This window comes from Chrysemys picta, chromosome 3, assembly GCF_011386835.1.
Source record: "Chrysemys picta bellii isolate R12L10 chromosome 3, ASM1138683v2, whole genome shotgun sequence".
In the NCBI taxonomy this organism is placed as follows: domain Eukaryota; kingdom Metazoa; phylum Chordata; order Testudines; family Emydidae; genus Chrysemys; species Chrysemys picta.
The window spans coordinates 142,138,639-142,158,899 of record NC_088793.1 but is presented as its reverse complement, the minus strand read 5'-3'; the positions used below and the strand labels follow the sequence as shown (position 1 = coordinate 142,158,899).

Here is a 20,261-nt window from a genome sequence, read left to right as displayed (position 1 = left end):
CATGGTCTGGGTGTCCTAAGCCTCTAACTGCCAAAAGCTGGAATAATTGCCCTGTTCTGTTCATTCCTTCTGAAGCATCTGGCATTGGCCACTGTTGGAAGAAAGGATACTAGGCTAGATGGACCATTGGTCTGACCCTGTGTGGCCATTCTTACGTTATCTCACACAGGTGATTTTAATGGAAAAAAGATCTTTATTTTGTGCCAGACCCACGTCCTTCTAGATCTTAAGTGTCTAATAATTAGATGGGCAGAGACATCATCACAGACATTTACTTAAGATCTAGGACAGTGGTTGTGATAAATGAGGGCGGTTAGATCCCTTTTATGGACACCCAGCCACTCAGTAGCTATAGAATCCTCCTTAGCAGCTGTACCCTAATTGCCTTACCTGTAAAGAGTTAAGAGAAGCTTAACCTGAGTTGGCATCTGACCAGGGGAACCAATAGGGAGGCTGTACCCTTTCAAATTGGAAAAAATGGCTCGGGGTGGGGGTTTTCTTTTCCCTCTCTCGAACTAGAGAGAGGGAAAGGCAGCAACAGGCTGTAAGCGCTGAGCCAAGTATGGAAAATCAGCATCATACCTAGAAACTCTTCATTTGGAATCCCAGATATGTAAGTAGCACAGGAAAAGTTAAGACGGATGCAATTAGGGAACTTTTTGGTTGTTTTGATTTGTGGATTCCTCTGTGCTAATCCCAGGTGCTTTTGTTTTGCTTGTACCCTTTAACCCCAAGAAAGTTATTTTTGGTGTTTAATCCCCAAAGCCTCAGTTTTCTTTTTTAATAAAATATACCCTTTAAAAAAAAATCCTTTGATTCCAAAGTCCTTAGACAAGGAGTTGGTCTGTGCTCATGTTGCTAAGGCAACTGGTTGATATTTTATTCTCAAGCCTCCCTAGGAAAGGGGGTGGAAAGGCTTGTGGGGATAGGGATTCCAAGTGACCCTTCCCTGAATATTTGTGAAAATCACTTGGTGGTGGCAGCAATATGTGTCCAAGGCAGACTGTGCCTTGGAAGAGTTTTAACCTAAGCTGGTAGAAGATAAGCTTAGGGGGTCTTTCATGTGGGTCCCCGCATCTGCACCTCAGAGTTCAGATTTGGGGGGGGGTATACCCTGATAGTGGTTCAAACTTTTTTTCATGGACCACTTGAACATAGCTGAGGGTCTCAGCAGACCACGGAATGATATTTCCAAATGTTGTTTGTACCGTTAGCTAACTATTGTAAAGCCTTTTGAATAAAGGCGCTATATTAAAAAACCTTAATAATAAACAACTTTTTTTCCCTACAGATAAAAGCACACAACTCATATTTTAATATCAGTAGTCTTACCTTTCTAATGTGATGGATGTGCCCTCTCTCCCTCACTGAGGCAGCCCGAGCTGGGGCTGGGAAGGAGGAAGGGTGTCTCTCCCCCGCCGCGACAGTGCCCGAGCTGGGGCTGGGAAGGAGGGCCGTTTCTCTCCGGCAGCCACAGCCCTGGAGCTGGGAAAAGTCGCCTCTTTCTCTGGCTGCTGCAGCCCTGGACATCCCAAATTCCCCCCACCCCCTCTTCTCACCCACTGCCCATCTCCTATTTCCCCCATCTCACTGCCCCCTCCCACCTACCCCCTGTTCCCCTCCAAGGCCACCACCTCACCTTATATGTGATTCTTCTCCAGAGACCAGGCACCTAATTGTGGCTCCACTAATTAGGGGGGTGGCCCTTCATTCTCTTGTATGTGGCTGCCCAAGCACGCACCATAGAGAGAACTATCTGCAGACCACCTGAATGGAGCTTGTGGACCATTGGTGGTCCGCGGACCACAATTTGAGGACCTCTGATCTAGGAGATGGGTATAGCACACCGTAGAGGTATTTTTTCCATTGAAATCTCCTTTATGTGTATCTAAACAGGACAAGAACTGTGCAGCATTTTAGGGAAGGCTTTAGCTGCTATCTCCCTTCTCCAGTCAACAGTGCATGTCAGACAGGAAGGAAGAAGAAAGGCTAAACAGCACAGATGACACTTATCTAAGGGCTTGTCTATACTTACCGCGCTGGTTCGGCGGCAGGCAATCGAACTTCTGGGTTCGATTTATCGTGTCTTGTCTGGACGCGATAAATCGAACTCAGAAGTGCTCCCCGTCGACTCCGGTAATCCTGCTCGCCGCGAGGAGTACGCGGAGTCGACGGGGGAGCCTGCCTGCCGGGTGTGGACCGCGGTAAGTTCGAAGTAAGGTACGTCGACTTCAGCTACGTTATTCACGTAGCTGAAGTTGCGTACCTTACTTTGATTTGGGGGTTTAGTGTAGACCAAGCCCTAGTCTCTGCTTATTGGGGTTTCTGCTCATCATTTAATTTATTCAGTTTTATTTCATATCCAGGGTATTAATCTCCTGTAAAACTCAGGCTGTTAATCTTGACGCTCCAAGTGGCAGAAGGTAAGTATTGGCTTCCTCCTGTACAAGGATTAATTTCCGCTCACTGATGATTATTAACAAACTCCCAAGGACAAGCAAGACATTTGTGAAAACTTGATGCCTCATACAGATGGCCATGATGAGATCTGGAAATATAAACAAATATTGGTGTCAAAAAAAAGGTTGTGTAGCTAAGACACACAACTAGCAGAGACCAGGGGTGAGATTTTCAAAAAGCATCTGCCATGTTTATTACAGAGGTGCCCAAGAATCAAACAAGAAGGGGGCCCCATTGTGCTAGGCACTGTACAGACACAGAGTAAATGGCCCCTGCCCTAATGAGCTTACAATCTAAATAGATGTGTGAGGGAGCGGATTTGGAGCAACCAACTAATCAGGAAAGGGCTGAGGAAGCCCTATCAAAACTGTAGAAAATCCTTTCAATGGCCAAAGGTCCCTTCTTTGGTTGTTTCTGCTCCCACGTGCCTGGCTCCTCGCTGCAGTTTTACCCCCAGGGCACATGGCCAGGGGAAGGGAGACAGCACCTGTGGGCTAGTGCCCCTAGACTGCAGAAGGAGGAGAAGATGAGGAAGGGAGGTTCCCCTGCACTGTTCTTGAAAGAGTAATAGAATAGTTCATAACACCACAAAGGCTGCAATATGTTCACAGGAAACATTTCTAGAATAAATTCTTTGGGGGCAGTGCCATTCCTAGGAGCACAAGCCCCATTGAAAGTCAATAGGACTTGTGCTCATAAATCACTTGGAAACGTCTGAAAATCCCAGCCCTTGATTCTAGTCCTAGATCCACCACAGCATTGTATGACACATTGAACAACTCACTTCAGCTAAATTACAGCTCCTAGCCAGCCTAACTGAGCAGAAGCTGAGGGAAGGAATCTTTTCTGAGCCACAGAGCAGCTTCAAAGCTATTTTTCACAATCTACTTCAGGCTAACAACTATGGGCCCTTCCCACCACCCACAAAAAGGGAAAGTAAGAAAAAAGGACATCTATGCACATGATCATCTGATCTGGACCTGAACAACCCCATCACATGCAAAATAGGGGCCTTTTGCATAACCAAATTCCATGTCTGTGCATGCACAAATCGCCACACGCAAACACCTTTTCTGCAGCAGAAGGCACTGATTCTGCTGCCAGCAGTCTCCACTCAGACTGGATTTTGGCGTTACTCATCAGTGAAACGGACTTATTTGCCTCTCTGCTAGAGGTGAAAATTGACAAGTTTTTAAAGCATACGGAGATATGCATCAAGATATTAGTAAACATATAAAATGTCATGCCTGTGTTTTCTTGAGACCTATTCTCATACTTTTAACAATTTCTCCATAATGTGTCTATACCAGTCTCCATGTGCAGGGCACCTGCTGGCTCAGACCATCCTTGTAGGAGCAAGAAAAGATTCCTGTCATAGTGAATACTTCAGCACTTTAAATAAATTACCATAAATTGCAAATACCCAGGATCAGCACCGTGTAATTTCTAACAGTTGCCTCACTGGGGTCTGTGAAGACTAGAGCTCTATATAATATTCTTATCTAATCACTCCCTCCTACCTCCCATAAGACATGCCCTACCATCCCTGGTCTGGAAACATAGAAATTGATACCCCAAATCAGATCAATTGGCCACCTCATCCACTATTTTGTCTCCCACCGTGGTCAGCTGCAAATGTTTTAGAGGAAGGTATAAAGTCCCAATAATGGACAATTATGCAATAAAGCCAGCCAAAATGTCTTTCTAATCCAGGCTGTTGGTTGACAAAGATTAATACTTCTTACCCTTCAATCCTCATTAAAAGCATTTTGCTGCTGTTTTTGGATCACTGCCTTAGTTTGACTTATTTGTTCTTAATTTCGCCTATCAAACCTAGGGTTACCATACGTCCGGTTTTTCACGGACATGTCTGGCTTTTCGGCAATCAAACCCCCCCTCCGGGGGGAATTGCCAAAAAGCCGAACATGTCCGGGAAAAATACTGGCTGGGCACTTCCTCTCCTGCGGCTGCTCTACTCCTCCCCTGACTCAGACTTCATCTCTGTTTAAGAGCCAAGCTGCCCAAACCAGCGCTACCGGCTTCGGGCAGCCCCCGTGCCTCCGGACCCTGCGCCGCCGGAGCCGGGGAGGAGAAGTGCCCAGCCGGCAGCTGGGGTCCGGAGTCAAGGGGGCTGCCCGAAGGCGGTAGCTCTGGGGAGGAGCAGAGCAGCTGGAGCCGGGGAGGAGAAGTGCCCGGCCGGGGGCACAGGGTCCGGAGGCACGGGGGCTGCCTGAAGCCCTAGTGCTACCGGCTTCATGGTTTGCCGGGCAGCCTCCAGACCCTGCGCCCCCGGCTAGGCGCTTCCCCTCCCGGGGTCCAGCTGCGCTGGGGAAGCGCCGGCCAGGGGCTGGAGGCTGCCCGGCAAACTGTAAAGCCAATAGCGCTCAGGCAGCCCTTTTCGTGTGGCTGGGAGGGGGGGGGGGGAGAGTTAGGGCGGGGACTTTGGGGAAGGGTCGGGGAAAGGGTGGAGTTGGGGCAGGGCCAGGGTGGGAAAGGTGCGGGGCTAGGGCCCATGGAGTGTCCTCTTTTTTATTTTTTAAATATGGTAACCCTATCAAACCGCCAAACTGATACTGGGATAAGACAAGGGAGAAGATGGCCTGTGGTGATGCTCTTGTTTCCTTCATGCTTGGCCACTGCTGCCAAGTCTTGGTGTTATTTTGAAGCTATTTCGGTCCAATTATCTCATTGTCTCCTCTCTAGTACAGAGCTACAAGATTTCATGGCTGAGGTGTTAGCAGTCCAAGCACATGCTATAGGACACTTTACCAAGAAGTACCAATGGACATGAGATTGAGAAAGGAGGGAGTGGATTGTTAACCCAGAGCACAATAGCAGGCTAACCTCAGTCAAAAGTATATTCACCATTTTAAACAAGGGCAATTGGCCAAAATATCCCAGTTCCACACACTATGCTTTATTTTGGAGTATTACCATAAATTATCCTATCAAGTGAACTAGATCTTGCTGCATTTACTGTGTCATTAGGTGGGTTAACTGTACACACAATGTACAGAACAGATCAGGGCTCCCATGCTCTGCCAGTACATGGCTCAGATGAGAGTGTTATTACAGAGATGGTAGATGTTTAGCAGCAGTTTAGAAACCGCTGGGGGTATCAGGGTCCCTTCCCCCACCCCACCATTCCTTCTCCAAAAAGCAAAATCCATGCAAACTTGGTATTTGGCTCTTCAGCTACTACAAAGCAGGCACTCTGCACTGAGTTCTCAGAACTGCTCATGGGAGAAGCAGCACAAACTAACCTGATTCCAAAAAAGAATCAAACCCACTTTTAAAATGATGTTCTGATGTAAACTATATCTGAGCCAAAGGCAGAAGCTCTAAGGACTTGTTTGGGAATGGTTTTGGATTAATTCAAAAATATATAGCTGATGCCTAACATACAACCCTCAGAGCCTGTCAGAGTTCCCTCCCCACTCTGAACTCTAGGGTACTGATGTGGGGACCTGCATGAAAGACCCCCTAAGCTTATTTCTAGCAGCTTAGGTTAAAAACTCCCCAAGGCACAAATTTTCCCTTGTACCTTGGATTAGGTAACACTGCCACAACCAAGTGAGTAGACAAAACTCAGGGAAAAGACCACTTGGAGTTCCTACTTTCCCCTAATATTTCCCCTAAGCCATACACCCCCTTTCCTGGGGAGGCTTGAGAATAAACAAGATGAACACAAATCACTAAAAAAAAAAAAAACAATCAGATTTTAAAAAAACAAAACCACAGAACTTTATTAGAAAGAAAAAAGTAAAAAGCAGCCCCTCTGTAAAATTAGAATGGAAGATAATCTCACAGGGCAGTCAGATTCAAAACAAAGGATTTCCCTCTGGGCAAAACTTTAAAGTTACAAAAAGAAAACCAGGAATACACCTCCCTCTCAGCACAGAGAAAAATCACAAGCCAAAATAAAACTAAGCTAACGCATTCCCTTGCTCGTATTTACTAATCCAAATGGAGTTGGATTGCTTGCTTTCTTGATCTGTCTCTGGCAAGCACGCAGAACAAAACAAAGCTCCCCCCCCCCCATCCTGATTTGAAAGTATCTTGTCCCCTTATTGGTCCTTTTGGTCAGGTGCCAGCTAGGTTACCTGAGCTTCTTAACCCTTTACAGTTAAAAGGATTTTGTGCCTCTGGCCAGGAGGGATTTTATAGTAGTGTATAGAGGAAGGTTGTTACCCTTCCCTTTATATTTATGACAGAGCCCATATTTATTTTAAAATATTTCCTTAATAGGTGATGCTCAACAGCTTAGGACCCCAATTAGTGGACCATTTGGAATAAAATTATCAGTGGCCAGAAAGGTGCTATTGTCTCACTGTATTAAAAAAAACAAAACAAAAAACACCCAACCCCACACACACAGAAAACCCTGAAGACCTTAAAGCCTAAACACACACTTGATGTAAGGAAGAGCCAGCCTAAACACTGAGGGAGGATGGGGGGGTGCAGGGAAAGACAGGGGATAACATAAGATTGTCTGCCAGTAGCTTTGAGTAATCAATTAGCTGTTATGATAAACATAAAAAAAAAAAACAAGTGACATGGAGCTGTTGACCAGATTCCATAGATGAGGTGAGTTTAAAAAGCATTCTCTTTGTTACATATGGAGAAGACCTCTTGCCCCAAGATTATGACATCAGAATGACTTGCCCAAGATCAGACACCATGAAGTCACTGGAAGGAAGTGTCATGAATCTAAGTTCCCAGGGTTCTGCTCTAAGCCCTAGATCACATGTTCATCTAGCTTCCCAAAATAACCAATTTCCCCAACTTTCCTGCCAACTTTCGCTAGCTTCCCATTTTTGTAAGAGTCTGGTCACAAAAAAAAAAATATGAAGAGAGAATCTTAGCTAAGCAGGAGTCAGCTGAGCAGCTTTAGCTGCGCCGAGCCATCTTTTCCTTGCATTTTCAGAACTGTTGGCTCAGCCCCCTGGGATTAAACAGTCACCCGAATCAGAGTTTCCATTTTATTTGTAATCAGCATGATTTTGAGGTAATCACACATTCAATTTCAGCACATTATTTAGGAAATAGCATTTATATTTAAAAAGCTTATGTAAACCTTTTATAAAATGAGTCATGTCCCACAGAAACTAAATATGAGGTATATACATATTCCCCCTCAGCTCCGCCCCACCCTGTGATCTGGTATTTAATAAGCTTCTGATTTATCAAAGGCTTTTAGTTTTGGACATTTTATATAACAAAACTGACAGACTGGGAAACAGTAAAAACAAGACAAATCGCAACATTTTATTGTAGGGCAACCAACACTGTGAAACTAAAGCAATGTGAATGCTCACCATGCTTTTATACATAAGTTTTCCTTTATCAATAGGACATAGCTTAATACTCCATAGCAATGTTTATAACATTTCAGAAACCAAACATTCAAGAAAGGACACTCTTGAATAAGAGTCTCTCAGAGCAAAAATACAATTAACCTCACTCCAGTTTGAGTCATCAGGTACATTTGCTGCAATGATATTTTTTTGTCTGCTCCTTTGGTTTTTGTAACTCTGGGTTGTGAAAAGTGGCCTCTTGACATGGCTCAACTTTTTACTCATGCGGAGGACCAAAATCCAAAACTCTCCACTGTATTTGAGGTCCTCTGTTAGGTGAAGGACTAGATTAAAAAAAAAAAAAAAAGGATTCCTCCCACTACTAATCAGAAAATGACTGGCTTTCTGTAGTATCTTGACCTTGAGTGACAGCAGCCAATTTTTTAAACTCAAATTCTGTGCGCAGAACCTGGATGGAGCCACTGGGCAAGCAAGAAGGAATAGCTGACTTGAAGATAAGGCATACCCATTCTCCTATTCAGGCCCATTCCCAGGACTCCAGTCTGATCACAAGCCATACCTGTAGTGAGAGAAGTCCACAATAATGTGCTACAGTACCGAGCTGCACTTTTGCCTGGTCTCTTCCAGTTCTGTGCTCTGAGAAAATGCAGTGCCTAATTGCTTGAGAAAAGGGTGTAAGAGGGGTCAGTGGCCTGTATTGGCTGTACAGCAAAGATTAAGGAACTAATCCTCTTCCCCTCTGATGCATATGCATGTTTAAAGTTTCTCTATGACCCTAGCTAATAATGCTTCATCATCTAGGTGTTTAACATTAACAGGTGGGAATGATCCTTACACATCAGGTGGAACATTACATTGCTAATGAGCACTTATTTACACTGGACACTACTAACATGAAGGAATGGACTAAAAGAAAAGTTTAGATTGGTTAGCAGAAAAAAGAAAAAAGATACTTACTATAAAGATATGGCGCAATAATTACTACTTTAGGTAAATAGTTTTTATTTTAGATAAGGTGCTCGAGACAAGATTATACAATTTCATGGAAAGAGAAATGAGGGGTCTTAAGAGGTCTGACTAGTTAACGAAGAGGTATTAACCAAGAAGTACTATCCAACCTTAGCGATTAAACCTATGACTGAATTACCCAGCAGTGCAAAACAGGTGCTTCAGAATTCTAAGGCAGAAGAGAACCCAAAGTGGAATTATTAAAAAAGTCTCTTTAGAAAGCTGAGGCATTGAAATCCTATAATGCCACTGGCAGTGGCTACCTTTCCAAGCTGTCCTGAGAGGTGGATCAGGGGAACAGAACTCACATACCTTAATTATGTATGACACACATTTGAGAAACTTTGCACTCTTGAAGTTTTCTAATCAAACTGGTTATACTCTTTAAAAGGCATTTCAGTGCAACAGTGCCTCTATTTCTTATCACCTCCTATTGCCTTAACTGATTTTTGTAATATTAATCTCTCTCTGCAATTCTTCAGACATGAATAGAACAATCATGTTTACGTCTCTGAACAGCTGACAGAGCTTTTGCTGTTATATCCTTCCTGATATTGTGCAATGTATAAAAGAGGGCTCTGTCGTAGAATTGTAAGCACCCTAGTTCTACATCAGCTAGTTCTTTTTATAACTAAAACTATAAGATCAACTGTCCTCAGTATTTTGACTTCTCCCTCCCTGAAGCAGTAAGACAAGTATTTTCATGACAACCTTAATAGAAAACTCAGTTTCCAATTTCTGAAGAAAAACTACAAACAAACTATATAAACAGATTTCTTAAACAATCGCGGACGGTAAAAATCCATGCACTATTTTTGTAGTAAAATCTTCACAAGTGTGGGGAGGTTTTGTTTGTTTTTTTAATTACTGAAGAAAAATCTTTTTCAAAGCTGCTACAGGATGCCTTTCTACAAACATTTTCTCATGTTTTAATCATAGTTTAGCTCCACAGTAGAGTTTGTAAACAAAATGTTGACCATGAAGTTTGTAAACAAAATGTTGCCCATATGCAGTACAGGCCAAATATGCATTTCCCTTTATTACGGTATTTAAAGACCATGATTTAAGTGTTTCTGTTTACTACAGTATGTCATTTATTTAATAAAAATTCAGTTTTTTTTTTAAAGAATGTAGTTATTTTACTTTTTAAAAAAGCAGATCAGTGGAGTTTATTTTAGATCTTAGTATACAAACCAAAGCACATGAAAGGTATAAAAATGTTAATGTGTGCTATGTATTAAATATCTAGCCATTTATTTTAATGCTCTCCTCTGTAAATTAAAAAAAAGCAAGGACCAGAATGGAAACAAACTTAGTTATTGTACACAGACAAACTAATACAGAGTAGAAACACTAGTTCTAAAACTTCACAATTTGACAGCATCATTTATTCTCTCCAAAATCAGTTGGGCTTCAAGTAGAAGTTAACACACCATAAGAATAAACCAACATTCTACAGTGGAAGCTTTACAAATGAATTAAAGAAAAATACCACCGGCAAAAATGGCTTAGTATAGCAATTTTATAATGTAATAATTTTTTATTAATTTCAACTGGTTCTATAGGATTTTTGCTGTTCTGCTACCAAAGGTCTTTTTTTTTTTTTAAAAAACTGTTCTGTGAACTGTATGGCCACACTATAACCAGACAAAAGACAAGGTAGTAGCAGACCAGCTGCTTTCTATTTGGATACTATTTTTTTTTTAAATAATGCTAATTCCCAATGCTGTTCTTCCTGTTGCAGAGGGAAATGGCTTATTTGGCACAGTATGGATAAAAATATTAAAAATTGAAACAAAAATTTACAAAGTTCCAGTTATAAGTTAGTAGTTACCAGGTAGAGAGCAGGAAAAGTAAATGTCATGTGAAAAATTTAAAAAAAAACTAAGGAGTATAAATCTTTCAACAGTCAATACAATTGGACCTTATATCGCCAACAAAATACACAAATTAATGATTAGATTGCTAGAAGTCATACCCCAGGTCTTATTGTGCTTTAACTTACATGCCCTGTGAGTAAATCCTGACTAAAAAGGCACGGAGGCCTTAATCAACACTTTTCACATTGTATAATTTTTCTTTTTCAATCAAATCTCAAGTTGCCAGTGCAGATATTTAAAGATCTGTGAAGTCCTGCAAACTCTGGCTGCATTCCCACAGTCTGTATCAATTGCTCATTGCAGACAGCACTTTCTCCTCACTTTTATACAGCAGTTCTTCAAACTGTAGTATCACCAAAGTCCTTGTTCCAGCGAATATATGCATCCAGGGTTTGAGGGCTCAAACTGCGCTTTATCTTCTTCAAAGATTCGGTGAAATCGGACAATCTGATATTCCTCATCTAGACAAAAAACAAAAGACATTTTAAGATCATGAATGTCTGTGTGTCATGTGCTTACTCAATAAGTGAAGACTTTGGGCTTGACTTTCAGAGCAATACAATATAAATGGTGCTAACATTTGGGTTTGTGTAGCCAAGAGAGTTAGATTACAAGGAGAAACACAGGTAATATACTATACAAAAATCTGACAATTCTAGATCACAAGAGACTTAAAATAAAGTGAAATGTTATTACTTTCTATTCCACTAGGTGGTGCTAGCCAATGCATGTGAGGGGCCTGCGTCCAATCAGACTAGTATGACCTTGTTCATGGTGTTGTCTTTTCACAGGTAACAGGATTAAAATGTCATATCATTCAGTGGGGTTTTGTGGTGTAATGCCCCTAGTCCACAGATGACATCCCCTTACGTCCTAATATAATTTTGGAGAGTAACTTCAGAACATTGCTGTAAGGCAGAGGTGGGCAAACTATGGCCCGCGGGCCACATCCAGCCCACGGGACTGTCCTGTCTGGCCCCCGAGCTCCTGGCCTGGGAGGCTAGCCCCCGGCCCCTCCCCCACAGCCTCAACTCACTCACACTGCTGCCAGCACAATACTCTGGGCAGCGGGGCAGTGAGCTCCTGGGGCAGCACAGCTGCAGAGCCCGGCCTGACCCGGTGCTCTGTGCTGCGTGGTGGTGGTGGCGTGGCCCGGCTCCAGCTGGGTGGCACGGTTGTAGTGCTGCCAGCCACCGGTGCTCCAGGAAGCGTGGTAAGGGGGCACGGAGCAGGGGGGGTTGGATAGAGGGCAGGGGAATTCAGGGTGGTGCTCAGGGGGTGGGGGCAGTCAGGAAGGAGGGGGGTTGAATGGGGCGGCAGGGGGCAGTCAGGGCACATCAGGAATGAGAGGAGGGATTGGATGGGACAGGGGTCCCAGAGGGGCCATCAGGGAACTGGAGGGGGGGGGGGGTTGGATGGGGCAGGAGTCCCGGAGGGGGAGGCAGATAGGAGGTGGGGGCCACAACCCCCTCCATACAATTTACGAAACCCGATGCGGCCCTCAGGCCAAAAAGTTTGTCCGCCCCTACTCTAAGGAATCAAAAGAACAGTCAGGCTATACAAAAATTATGTGCTAAGAACTGGGAGGCAGAGGTTTATTAAAGGAAGGGTAAAATAATGAAGGCAAAATTTCCAGATTGCCAAGCAAACAAAACAGTTTCTACATCTTTCACAGCTTGGGAGACTGAGACAGCTGTCCAAGTCTGTGAGACTAGTGACTAAGTCTTTGTTCTAAACTGCCCTGCAGTTTGGATTACACAAATTAAAAGGCTCCTAGTTGGTGTTTTTTTTTTTTTTTTTTTTTTTAAGAAACAACGAGGAGTCCGGTGGCACCTTAAAGACTAACAGATTTATTTGGGCATAAGATTTCTAGTCTTTAAGGTGCCACCGGACTCCTCGTTGTTTCTTTAAAAAAAAAAAAAAAAACCCACCATCTGCACCATCTGTACATGCTCCACCCAGAAAGGAAAAAAGTCTTGTTACAGCAGCTTACCTCACTGGCAGACATATTCTTTACCTGTTCTGGTTTTAGTTCTGTTTAAAAAAAGAAAAATAAGAGTAATGAGTTTCACAAGAAAAGCCATCAAAACATTTTATGTTCAATTCTAATCTGAAAAGTGATTAAAAATGGTACCTTGCAACTCAACATGCCTGCTCCTTGTATATTCCGAGCGAGATCTGCTTGCTTTAAGTGACTACAATGTGTATTGATTTTCACTCCTCTTAGCCTTGCACAGCAAACACAGCTGAGAGTGTGAAACTATTCCATTTCTCTTTGTGCATCAGAATTATTTTTTAAGTTCAGGTCAGTTAAATGAGTTTGCATAAGTTTAAAAGCAATGATTCTACAGGGGTCTTCAAATAATGACCCCATTGACAACAGATTGCACAGCAGAGTATAACTGAGGGCATTCATTTGCCCTGCAGAAGTTTTACTTCCAGTAGGGTATGAGAAGAGTTGTAGTTTGTAGGGCTGGCATTTAAAAGGAACATTTTTTCCCCCACTTCACATTTTAGATGGAAGCCAGAAAGGAGGAGGAGAGGGGAAAAGACATCAAACCCCATACTACAGTTTTTATGGGCTCTTCTCAGAGAAGTACATTCTAAATAGGAAGAGTTTACATTGCAGACAAAAGGTACAGACATTTTGGTACACCAATCAGTTGCAAGTGTAAGCACATAATGTTTCCAACTTACTGGAGGAATATAACTTATGATGGTTCTTATGAGACAGCCACTTTTAATACAATACTGTTCCCCCATTTTCATGCAGTGTAGTTGCTACCTGCGATTTCAAAGTCCAATCACACTGACTCATGACAGCCCATTAAAAGTAGCTACTGAAGGCAAAGTGGAGAGAAAGGAAAGTTACTTGCCAGCAACTGGAGTTCAGAATATTTACAGATTCACACTCTAGAATTCGTGCACTGTGCCTCAAATCCATTAACCACTTCAAAACAGCTTACTATTGGGGGACTTGTGGCACCTCAACTCATGTCAAGTCAGGTTACAGAATAACTATATCCTTCAGTTGCCCTCAGATCTTCTTTGCCTGCCTGAAAGACTCCAAAGTGGAGAGGAGGGTGGGAGAGTTTGACAGAGGCAATATATCTGGAAACTCCAGTTACTGTTAAGTAGTAATCTCTTCTTCATAAAATTGTCTCTGCTGATCCCCCATGTAGAAGATTAGCTAACAGTAGCAATACCTAGAAGGACTGAGTAGTTGAACAGTGACTGAAGGACTGCCTTTCTGACACAAGCATCCAATTTGGCTCCCACATTGAAAGTGAGTGAGCAGTGCTAAATAAAAGTGTTGTTTTAACTAAAAATTTCAAAGAGGAATGTCAAAGGCAGGACACTGAGGCAGCCACAACCCTACTTGATTGGGCTCATGTAATGTTCCATCATTCAACCTCAAATGGTCCTAACAGCTGAATGCCAGTTTTTCATACATTCAGATAATCCCTGAAATCAAGACTAATTCCCCCATGGCATTTCTTCCTGAAGACAACAACCAACCAATATGATCTGAACAGCTTTTTTCCCCACAACCAATTTATGAAGCAGGTGAAGAATGTTCTCTAATACAGACAGCTGTAAGGGATATGGTCTAGTTAAGACAGAACTGACACTAACTTGGGAAGCACATCATTCCATGAGTTGAGGCATAACAAATTGAAATGTTTCTGTCACTTGTTAATATCAAATGGTTCCTTTTCATGACATTTTGAAATGCACCAAAAAGCAATGCTAGACAGTCTCCACCTTGCCATGCACAGCAACACAAGACTCAGAATGTCATGGATCTATTCTGATTAATTTTGGAGATTTGAGAGAGAGATGGACAAATGATTTGTAAGACAGAACAACAGTATCTTTAATTTCCTGAAGAGGTTAAAAAAAGGGGGGGAGGTACTACAGAAAAAGTCACATCACTTACCTCGAATAGGGCCCAGTGCTGCATCCTTTGCTAATGCAGTTAAGTCACTTCCTGAGTATCCATCTGTCATTCTTTGTAAAGGGGGAGAGGGGAGGGATAGAAAAACTGTCAATGATCTGCATCTTTATACATGCAAAGCGGGAAATAGTACTTCTCTAAGATTAAATGACAAACTGCACAGCATAATTAGTAAATTATATAAATATGTTACTTCAAACATTTCTCAACTGAAAAAACACTATCCATTAAAGTTCAATATCAGTATTAAATGTAAGTAGCATTTTGGCAATCAAAGTCTAGCAACTGGGATCTATTGCTGAATGCCATTTTAACACACACACACACACACACACACACACACACACACACAAGTTTTTCTTTAAACAATCCGCTAGATTGTCAGCACTTTCTACTCTCAAATACTTGCTAAGAACTGTTCAGATACAGTTGTTGTGACTTCTTCATATCTTCTTCAATTTTTCAAAAGTTGTGCTTAGTGATGTTTGTATGTTTGCGCATAGAATCTACAGTCACAGCACTTAACTTGCAACCCCATTTTTTACTTCAATTAGATATTTGTGCATCTGACATGGCTGAAGAGTTTTCTGCAAGCGTGAATTAAGATGACAATAAATGCAACTTCATTGTGCCGCAAATTTATGTGCTGTTGCAGATACAAAATGGCTGATGCATACTAGCCCCGCTGAACATGTGTGCATGCACCCCTCATACACACACACAAAAATAAAAGACTCAAACGAAGTTACACTATTTAAATTCTTGATGCCTTGCACCTCACTCAGTTTTCCTCCTCCATGATCTACCAAGTAGATTCTTTAGTATCTCAGAAGTGTGACAGGAGAGAGGGTCTTTTCCCTTACATTAAGGAACATGTCTTATTTCCCTCTCCCTTCTCTACCTCCTAAATAGCATTCATAATGGGGTACCTAACATCCAGAGGATGAGCATGTAGTAGTATTGTGTGATCCATAAGAATTTTCACAGTGGAAAGCTCAAGTAACTTTTAGGTATTTTTCAATGCAAATTTAAAATCTTCAAACCGCAAAAATATTGGAAAGGCCCTACACTTACGGAATCCTTGCTATTCCATGCTTAAAATTTCAGTATTGCCAACCCCAAAAATGCACAAGTCAGGAAAAAGCAAAACAAAAACCAATGAGATTTGTTTTCAACCTGAAATGCACACAAAATGTAGAGCAGGAGCTCTCTTTAGTCAGCTGGGAAAGATGGGGCTCGCCTAGAGGTTGGGTGGGAAGGAGCTTGCCTTCGTTTCCTGTCTCCCTGCCCCAGGCACAGTGCTGATCAGCATGTTTCAACAGTGGATCTAGGTAGCGAGAAAACAGTGTGAACAGTACTCTCGTACACAGACTGACGGGGGGTTGGGGGGGGGGGGGGGAGAGAAATGGTCTTTTTCATCACTTCCAAAATGTGTGCAATTCATTCTCAATATGTTACACCTAGAAAGGGACATAAGAGGTTCTATAAATATATTGTGAACAAAAGAAAGATGAAGGAAAGTGTAGGTCCTCTATTTGGCAGGGAAGAAGAGCTAATAATGGACAAGGTTCAAGAAAGCTGAGGTGTTAAACACCAATTTTGCATCAGTCTTCACTAAAAAGGTAAATTGTGACCAGTTGTTTAATATCAGTTAATGTTACCAAAGGGGAAGAAACACAGGCCAAAATAAGGAAGTAACAGATTACAGAATATTTAGATAAGTTAGAGGTACTGAAATCAGCAAGACCTGATGAAATTCACCTTACTTAAGGAACTAGTTTAACCAGTCTTGGAACTAACTGCTATTATCTCTGAGAACTCCTGGAGGATGAGTGGAGAAGGGCAAATGCAGTACTTATTTTCAAAAAGGGGAACGAAGATGATACAGGGAACTATCGACTAATCAGCCCAACTTGAATACCCAGAAAGATACTGGAACAAATTATATTTTTAAGTACCTAGAGGGTACTAGGGTTTATAAGCAGGCTTGGAAGGATTAGATTTTTATTATTGGTAAATGTTGGTGGGGTCCCATTGGGAGGTCTGTTCTGGGTCCTTACTATTTAATATTTTCATCAATGACTTGGATAATGAGTGAAAAATATGCTTATAAAATTTGCAGATGATAGCAAGAGGGAAGGGGTTGCATGCAATTTGGAGGACAGGATTAGAATTCAAAATGACTGATAAATTGGAGAGTTGGTCTGAAATCAACAAGATAAAATTCAGGAGAGACAAGTGGAAAGTACTTCATTTAGGAAGGAAAATTAAATGCACAACTACAAAATGGGAAAAGACTGGCTAAGTGATAGTACTGCTGAAAAGGATCTCAGGGTTATAATGGAACAAATTGAATACAAGACAACAATGTGATGAAGTTGTGGAAAAGGCTCATATAATTCTGAGGTATTAACAGGAGCATTGAATACATAATACATGGGAGGTAATTGTCCTGCTCTACTCAGCACTGGTGAGGCCTCATCTGGAATACTGTGTCCAGTGATGCCACATTTTAAGAAAGAAAAGTGGATAAATTGGAGGGAGTGTCCAGAGGAATGCAACAAAAGTGATCCAAGGTTTAGAAAACCCAACCTATGAGGCAAGGTTAAAAAACTGGCATGTACAGTCTTGAGAAAAGACTGAGGGGAGGAACAGAACAATCAGCAGAAGTGTTAGAGCTATTATAAAGAGGATGGTGATCAACTGTTCTCCACATTCAAAAGTAGAACAAGAAATAATCTGCATAATATGTGGCAAGGGAGATTTACGTTAGATATTAGGAAAAATCTTTCTAAATATAAGGATAGCTAAGCATGGGAATAGGCTTCCAAGGGAAGTTGTGAAATCCTCATCATTGGAGGTTTTTAATAACAGGTTAGACAAACATGTCAGGGATGGTCTAGGTCTAGCTATACTTGGTCTTGCCTCAGCGCAGAGGACTGGACTAGATGATCATCTCTTGATGTCCCTTCCAGCCCTACATTTCTATGATTTTAAGTACAGGCAAGGTTACAATTTCAATATTCCTGATAACTAGCATTAGTTCTAAATGTAACTGACAGAGCAGTTGATATGACTGTTGTGGACCAGCAATATTGTTAGCAGAACTATCAAAGTACTTACCTGGCTAGTTGTGCCAGCTCTTTTTGGGTCAATGGACTTCCTTGCTTGCTTAAAAGATTTTTTAGTAAAATCAATCTTGTCTGAAAAGAAGCATTTATCAGTTGTAAGTTCACGTACAAAAAACTTATTTATTAGAAGATCTAAAACAAAAATATATGGAATGTTTTTGTGAATTCAGAAGCCTATATGTATGACATTTGCAGTACTTTTGACTATGGTGGACATGTCAATACTTTCTTTTAAGGGGTCATATAGATTTAGTAATCATGAAATTGAGGGCCCCATTGGTTCCAGCCAGGCACTGTACAATCATGTCAACTAAACTACAGTCTTGATCAGAGACACTTCTGCTCCTGCTAAGATAGCGAACAGTGCTAATAGTTTTTTGTTTTAGTGTTGAAGAACTTCTAAAATTAGGCCACACAATTTTTTAATCCTTTGCATGAAATAATTTCATGTCAAACCAAACACACCTGCTGTTGCAGTATTCTAGGCATATCAAAACATGTCCTTGTCTGCTTAATCAGCACACTGCCTATACAACAGCAAGCTGCCCAGAAGGAGGGAGCGGCTACTAGCAGATTTGATTCTAGTAAGTACATCAGAATATAATAACTTAAATATTCACCTGAGTGGTATAAACTTACCATACTGGCTAAAGTGATTTAGTGGACAGTGGTAAGTCACAAAATTCAGTAATTTGCAATAAGTCTACCAATCATTAGGGCACATTAACAAGGTTCTACAATATATTTTCTTGTTTTTCCTATATAACAGGTTTTTAAGAACTCTCAGAAAGAAATGCACACATAAGCCACACACTTACCTCTTCATTTGGTAAAGATACATACACCCGTTTGGTGAATCGTCTGGGGGAGAGGGGAAGAAAAAAAAAAGAAATAACATTTTAATATTTCAGAAGAACTAGTTAGTAAAAGCTGACATTTGATAAAAGTACACATTTTATGCCCATGCCATCAACACTAATTTTTTTTTGCTACCTATGGTAATTAACTAAAGAAAACAGATAGGGAATAGCAAATTTGAAATCCTTGCCCTTGACTGAGGCAGTCCAGGATGTAGCTAGATAAGAAGCAAAAAGAAGGTCTGGCATCAGAGAAAGTATATAATTTAACTTGATATAGTTAGAATATTATTTTAGTGCCATGATTGTTTCTTTTATCTCCTCACAAGGGTAGATGCATTAAAGCAAGACCTACTTGGGTCTTGTGGCAGCTGTTCCCATGAGGATGGCACTTGGAGAATAAGGGGAGTTTTTGAGACACCTTCCGCGATGTTTAGTATGCAGATAGTTGTACTTGAGATTTGTAGGTTTTGCATTATGTTCATTTTCTAAATAATGGAAACTTTACATACCCTGAACCCCAACACATTATTTAATACTCTATTTATCTAGAAGCTTATTCTGATACAGGAAGGTGCAGTTTGCACTATCCAGATTGAATTTTGCCCCCTGTATTTTACCACCAGCGAGAAATCTCTCCTTCAGTATGGTATATGCATATTCTCACTTGTGGGAGACTAACAAGAAGTACAACTGTTTAGGAAGGTGGGCTGAGGGCCAAATTGAGTGTGGGTGATACATAAGGTCTGAATGAAACTCCAGGTAGTAGCCCTGCAGAGTTTAAAGGTACAAACATTATGAGCATGCCATTGATGCTACCTTAGCCCTAATGAAACTCTTATGGGAGGAAAGAATGACTTGCTTGTAGCTCTTAACATGTTCATGGATAACAACTCCCTACAAGGATTCCAATGACTCTGCATAGTCAGATACTTCAGATCAAACCCTCCAACCCAAGCTGGTAACGTCTATCCCTACAACCATCAGTGTCAGAATGAATAGAACATCCTTTTTAACATATTCTCATATTGTCCACTATTGCAGAATCTTTAGAGTCTTTGAAAATGTTGAGGAGTAATTCATGTTCAGAGTAATTTGTAGGGAGCCAGTGAAGTCAAATCTGCATTCCTCAGTCTAGCATAAGAGGTGTACGTGGGAGATGCCATGTTACAAAGCAGAGGTTCTCAAACTGTGGTCCACAGACCATGAGTGATCTGCGAGCTCCATCCAGGTGGTCCGTGGATAGTTCCCTCTGAAGGTGCACGCCTGGGCAGCTGCACACAAGAGAATGAAGGGCCACCCACCTAATTAGTGGAGCAGTGCAGGCGTAGCTCCACTAATTAGGTGCCTGGACCCTGAAGAAGAGGCACATGTAAGGTGAGGTGGTGGGTTTGGGGGAATAGGGGGTAGGTGGAAGGGGGCAGTGGGGTGAGAAGAGGGGGTGGGAGGAATTTGGGATGTGCAGGGCTGCAGCGGCCAGAGAAGGAGGCGACTTTCCCCAGCTCCAGGGCTGTGGTGCGACACAGCCCTCCTTCCCAGCCTCAGTTTTGTGGCCTGGGAGAGACACCCAGTTCCTTCCCAGCCCCACCTTGGGGGAAGAGAGGGCACATCCATCGCATTAGAAAGTTAAGACTACTGATATTTTAATA

The 20,261-nt window shown here is 41.9% G+C and overlaps 1 protein-coding gene across 7 annotated transcripts in view; it reads right to left on the bottom strand.

The window, feature by feature from the left end:
• Positions 1 to 7,707: 7,707 nt before the first annotated feature.
• Positions 7,708 to 20,261, bottom strand: part of SPAST (spastin) — a 55,137-nt gene continuing 42,583 nt past the window's right edge. For all 7 annotated transcript variants that reach the window (XM_065589183.1, XM_065589185.1, XM_042848414.2 and 4 more), the window contains 5 exons: positions 18,574 to 18,616; positions 17,748 to 17,827; positions 14,607 to 14,677; positions 12,660 to 12,700; positions 7,708 to 11,127 (listed from right to left, as the gene is read on the bottom strand). In XM_065589183.1, coding sequence (XP_065445255.1) covers positions 11,005 to 11,127; positions 12,660 to 12,700; positions 14,607 to 14,677; positions 17,748 to 17,827; positions 18,574 to 18,616 — 358 coding nt within the window. In that variant the 3' untranslated portion in view covers positions 7,708 to 11,004. The remainder of the gene's footprint in view (positions 11,128 to 12,659; positions 12,701 to 14,606; positions 14,678 to 17,747; positions 17,828 to 18,573; positions 18,617 to 20,261) is intronic.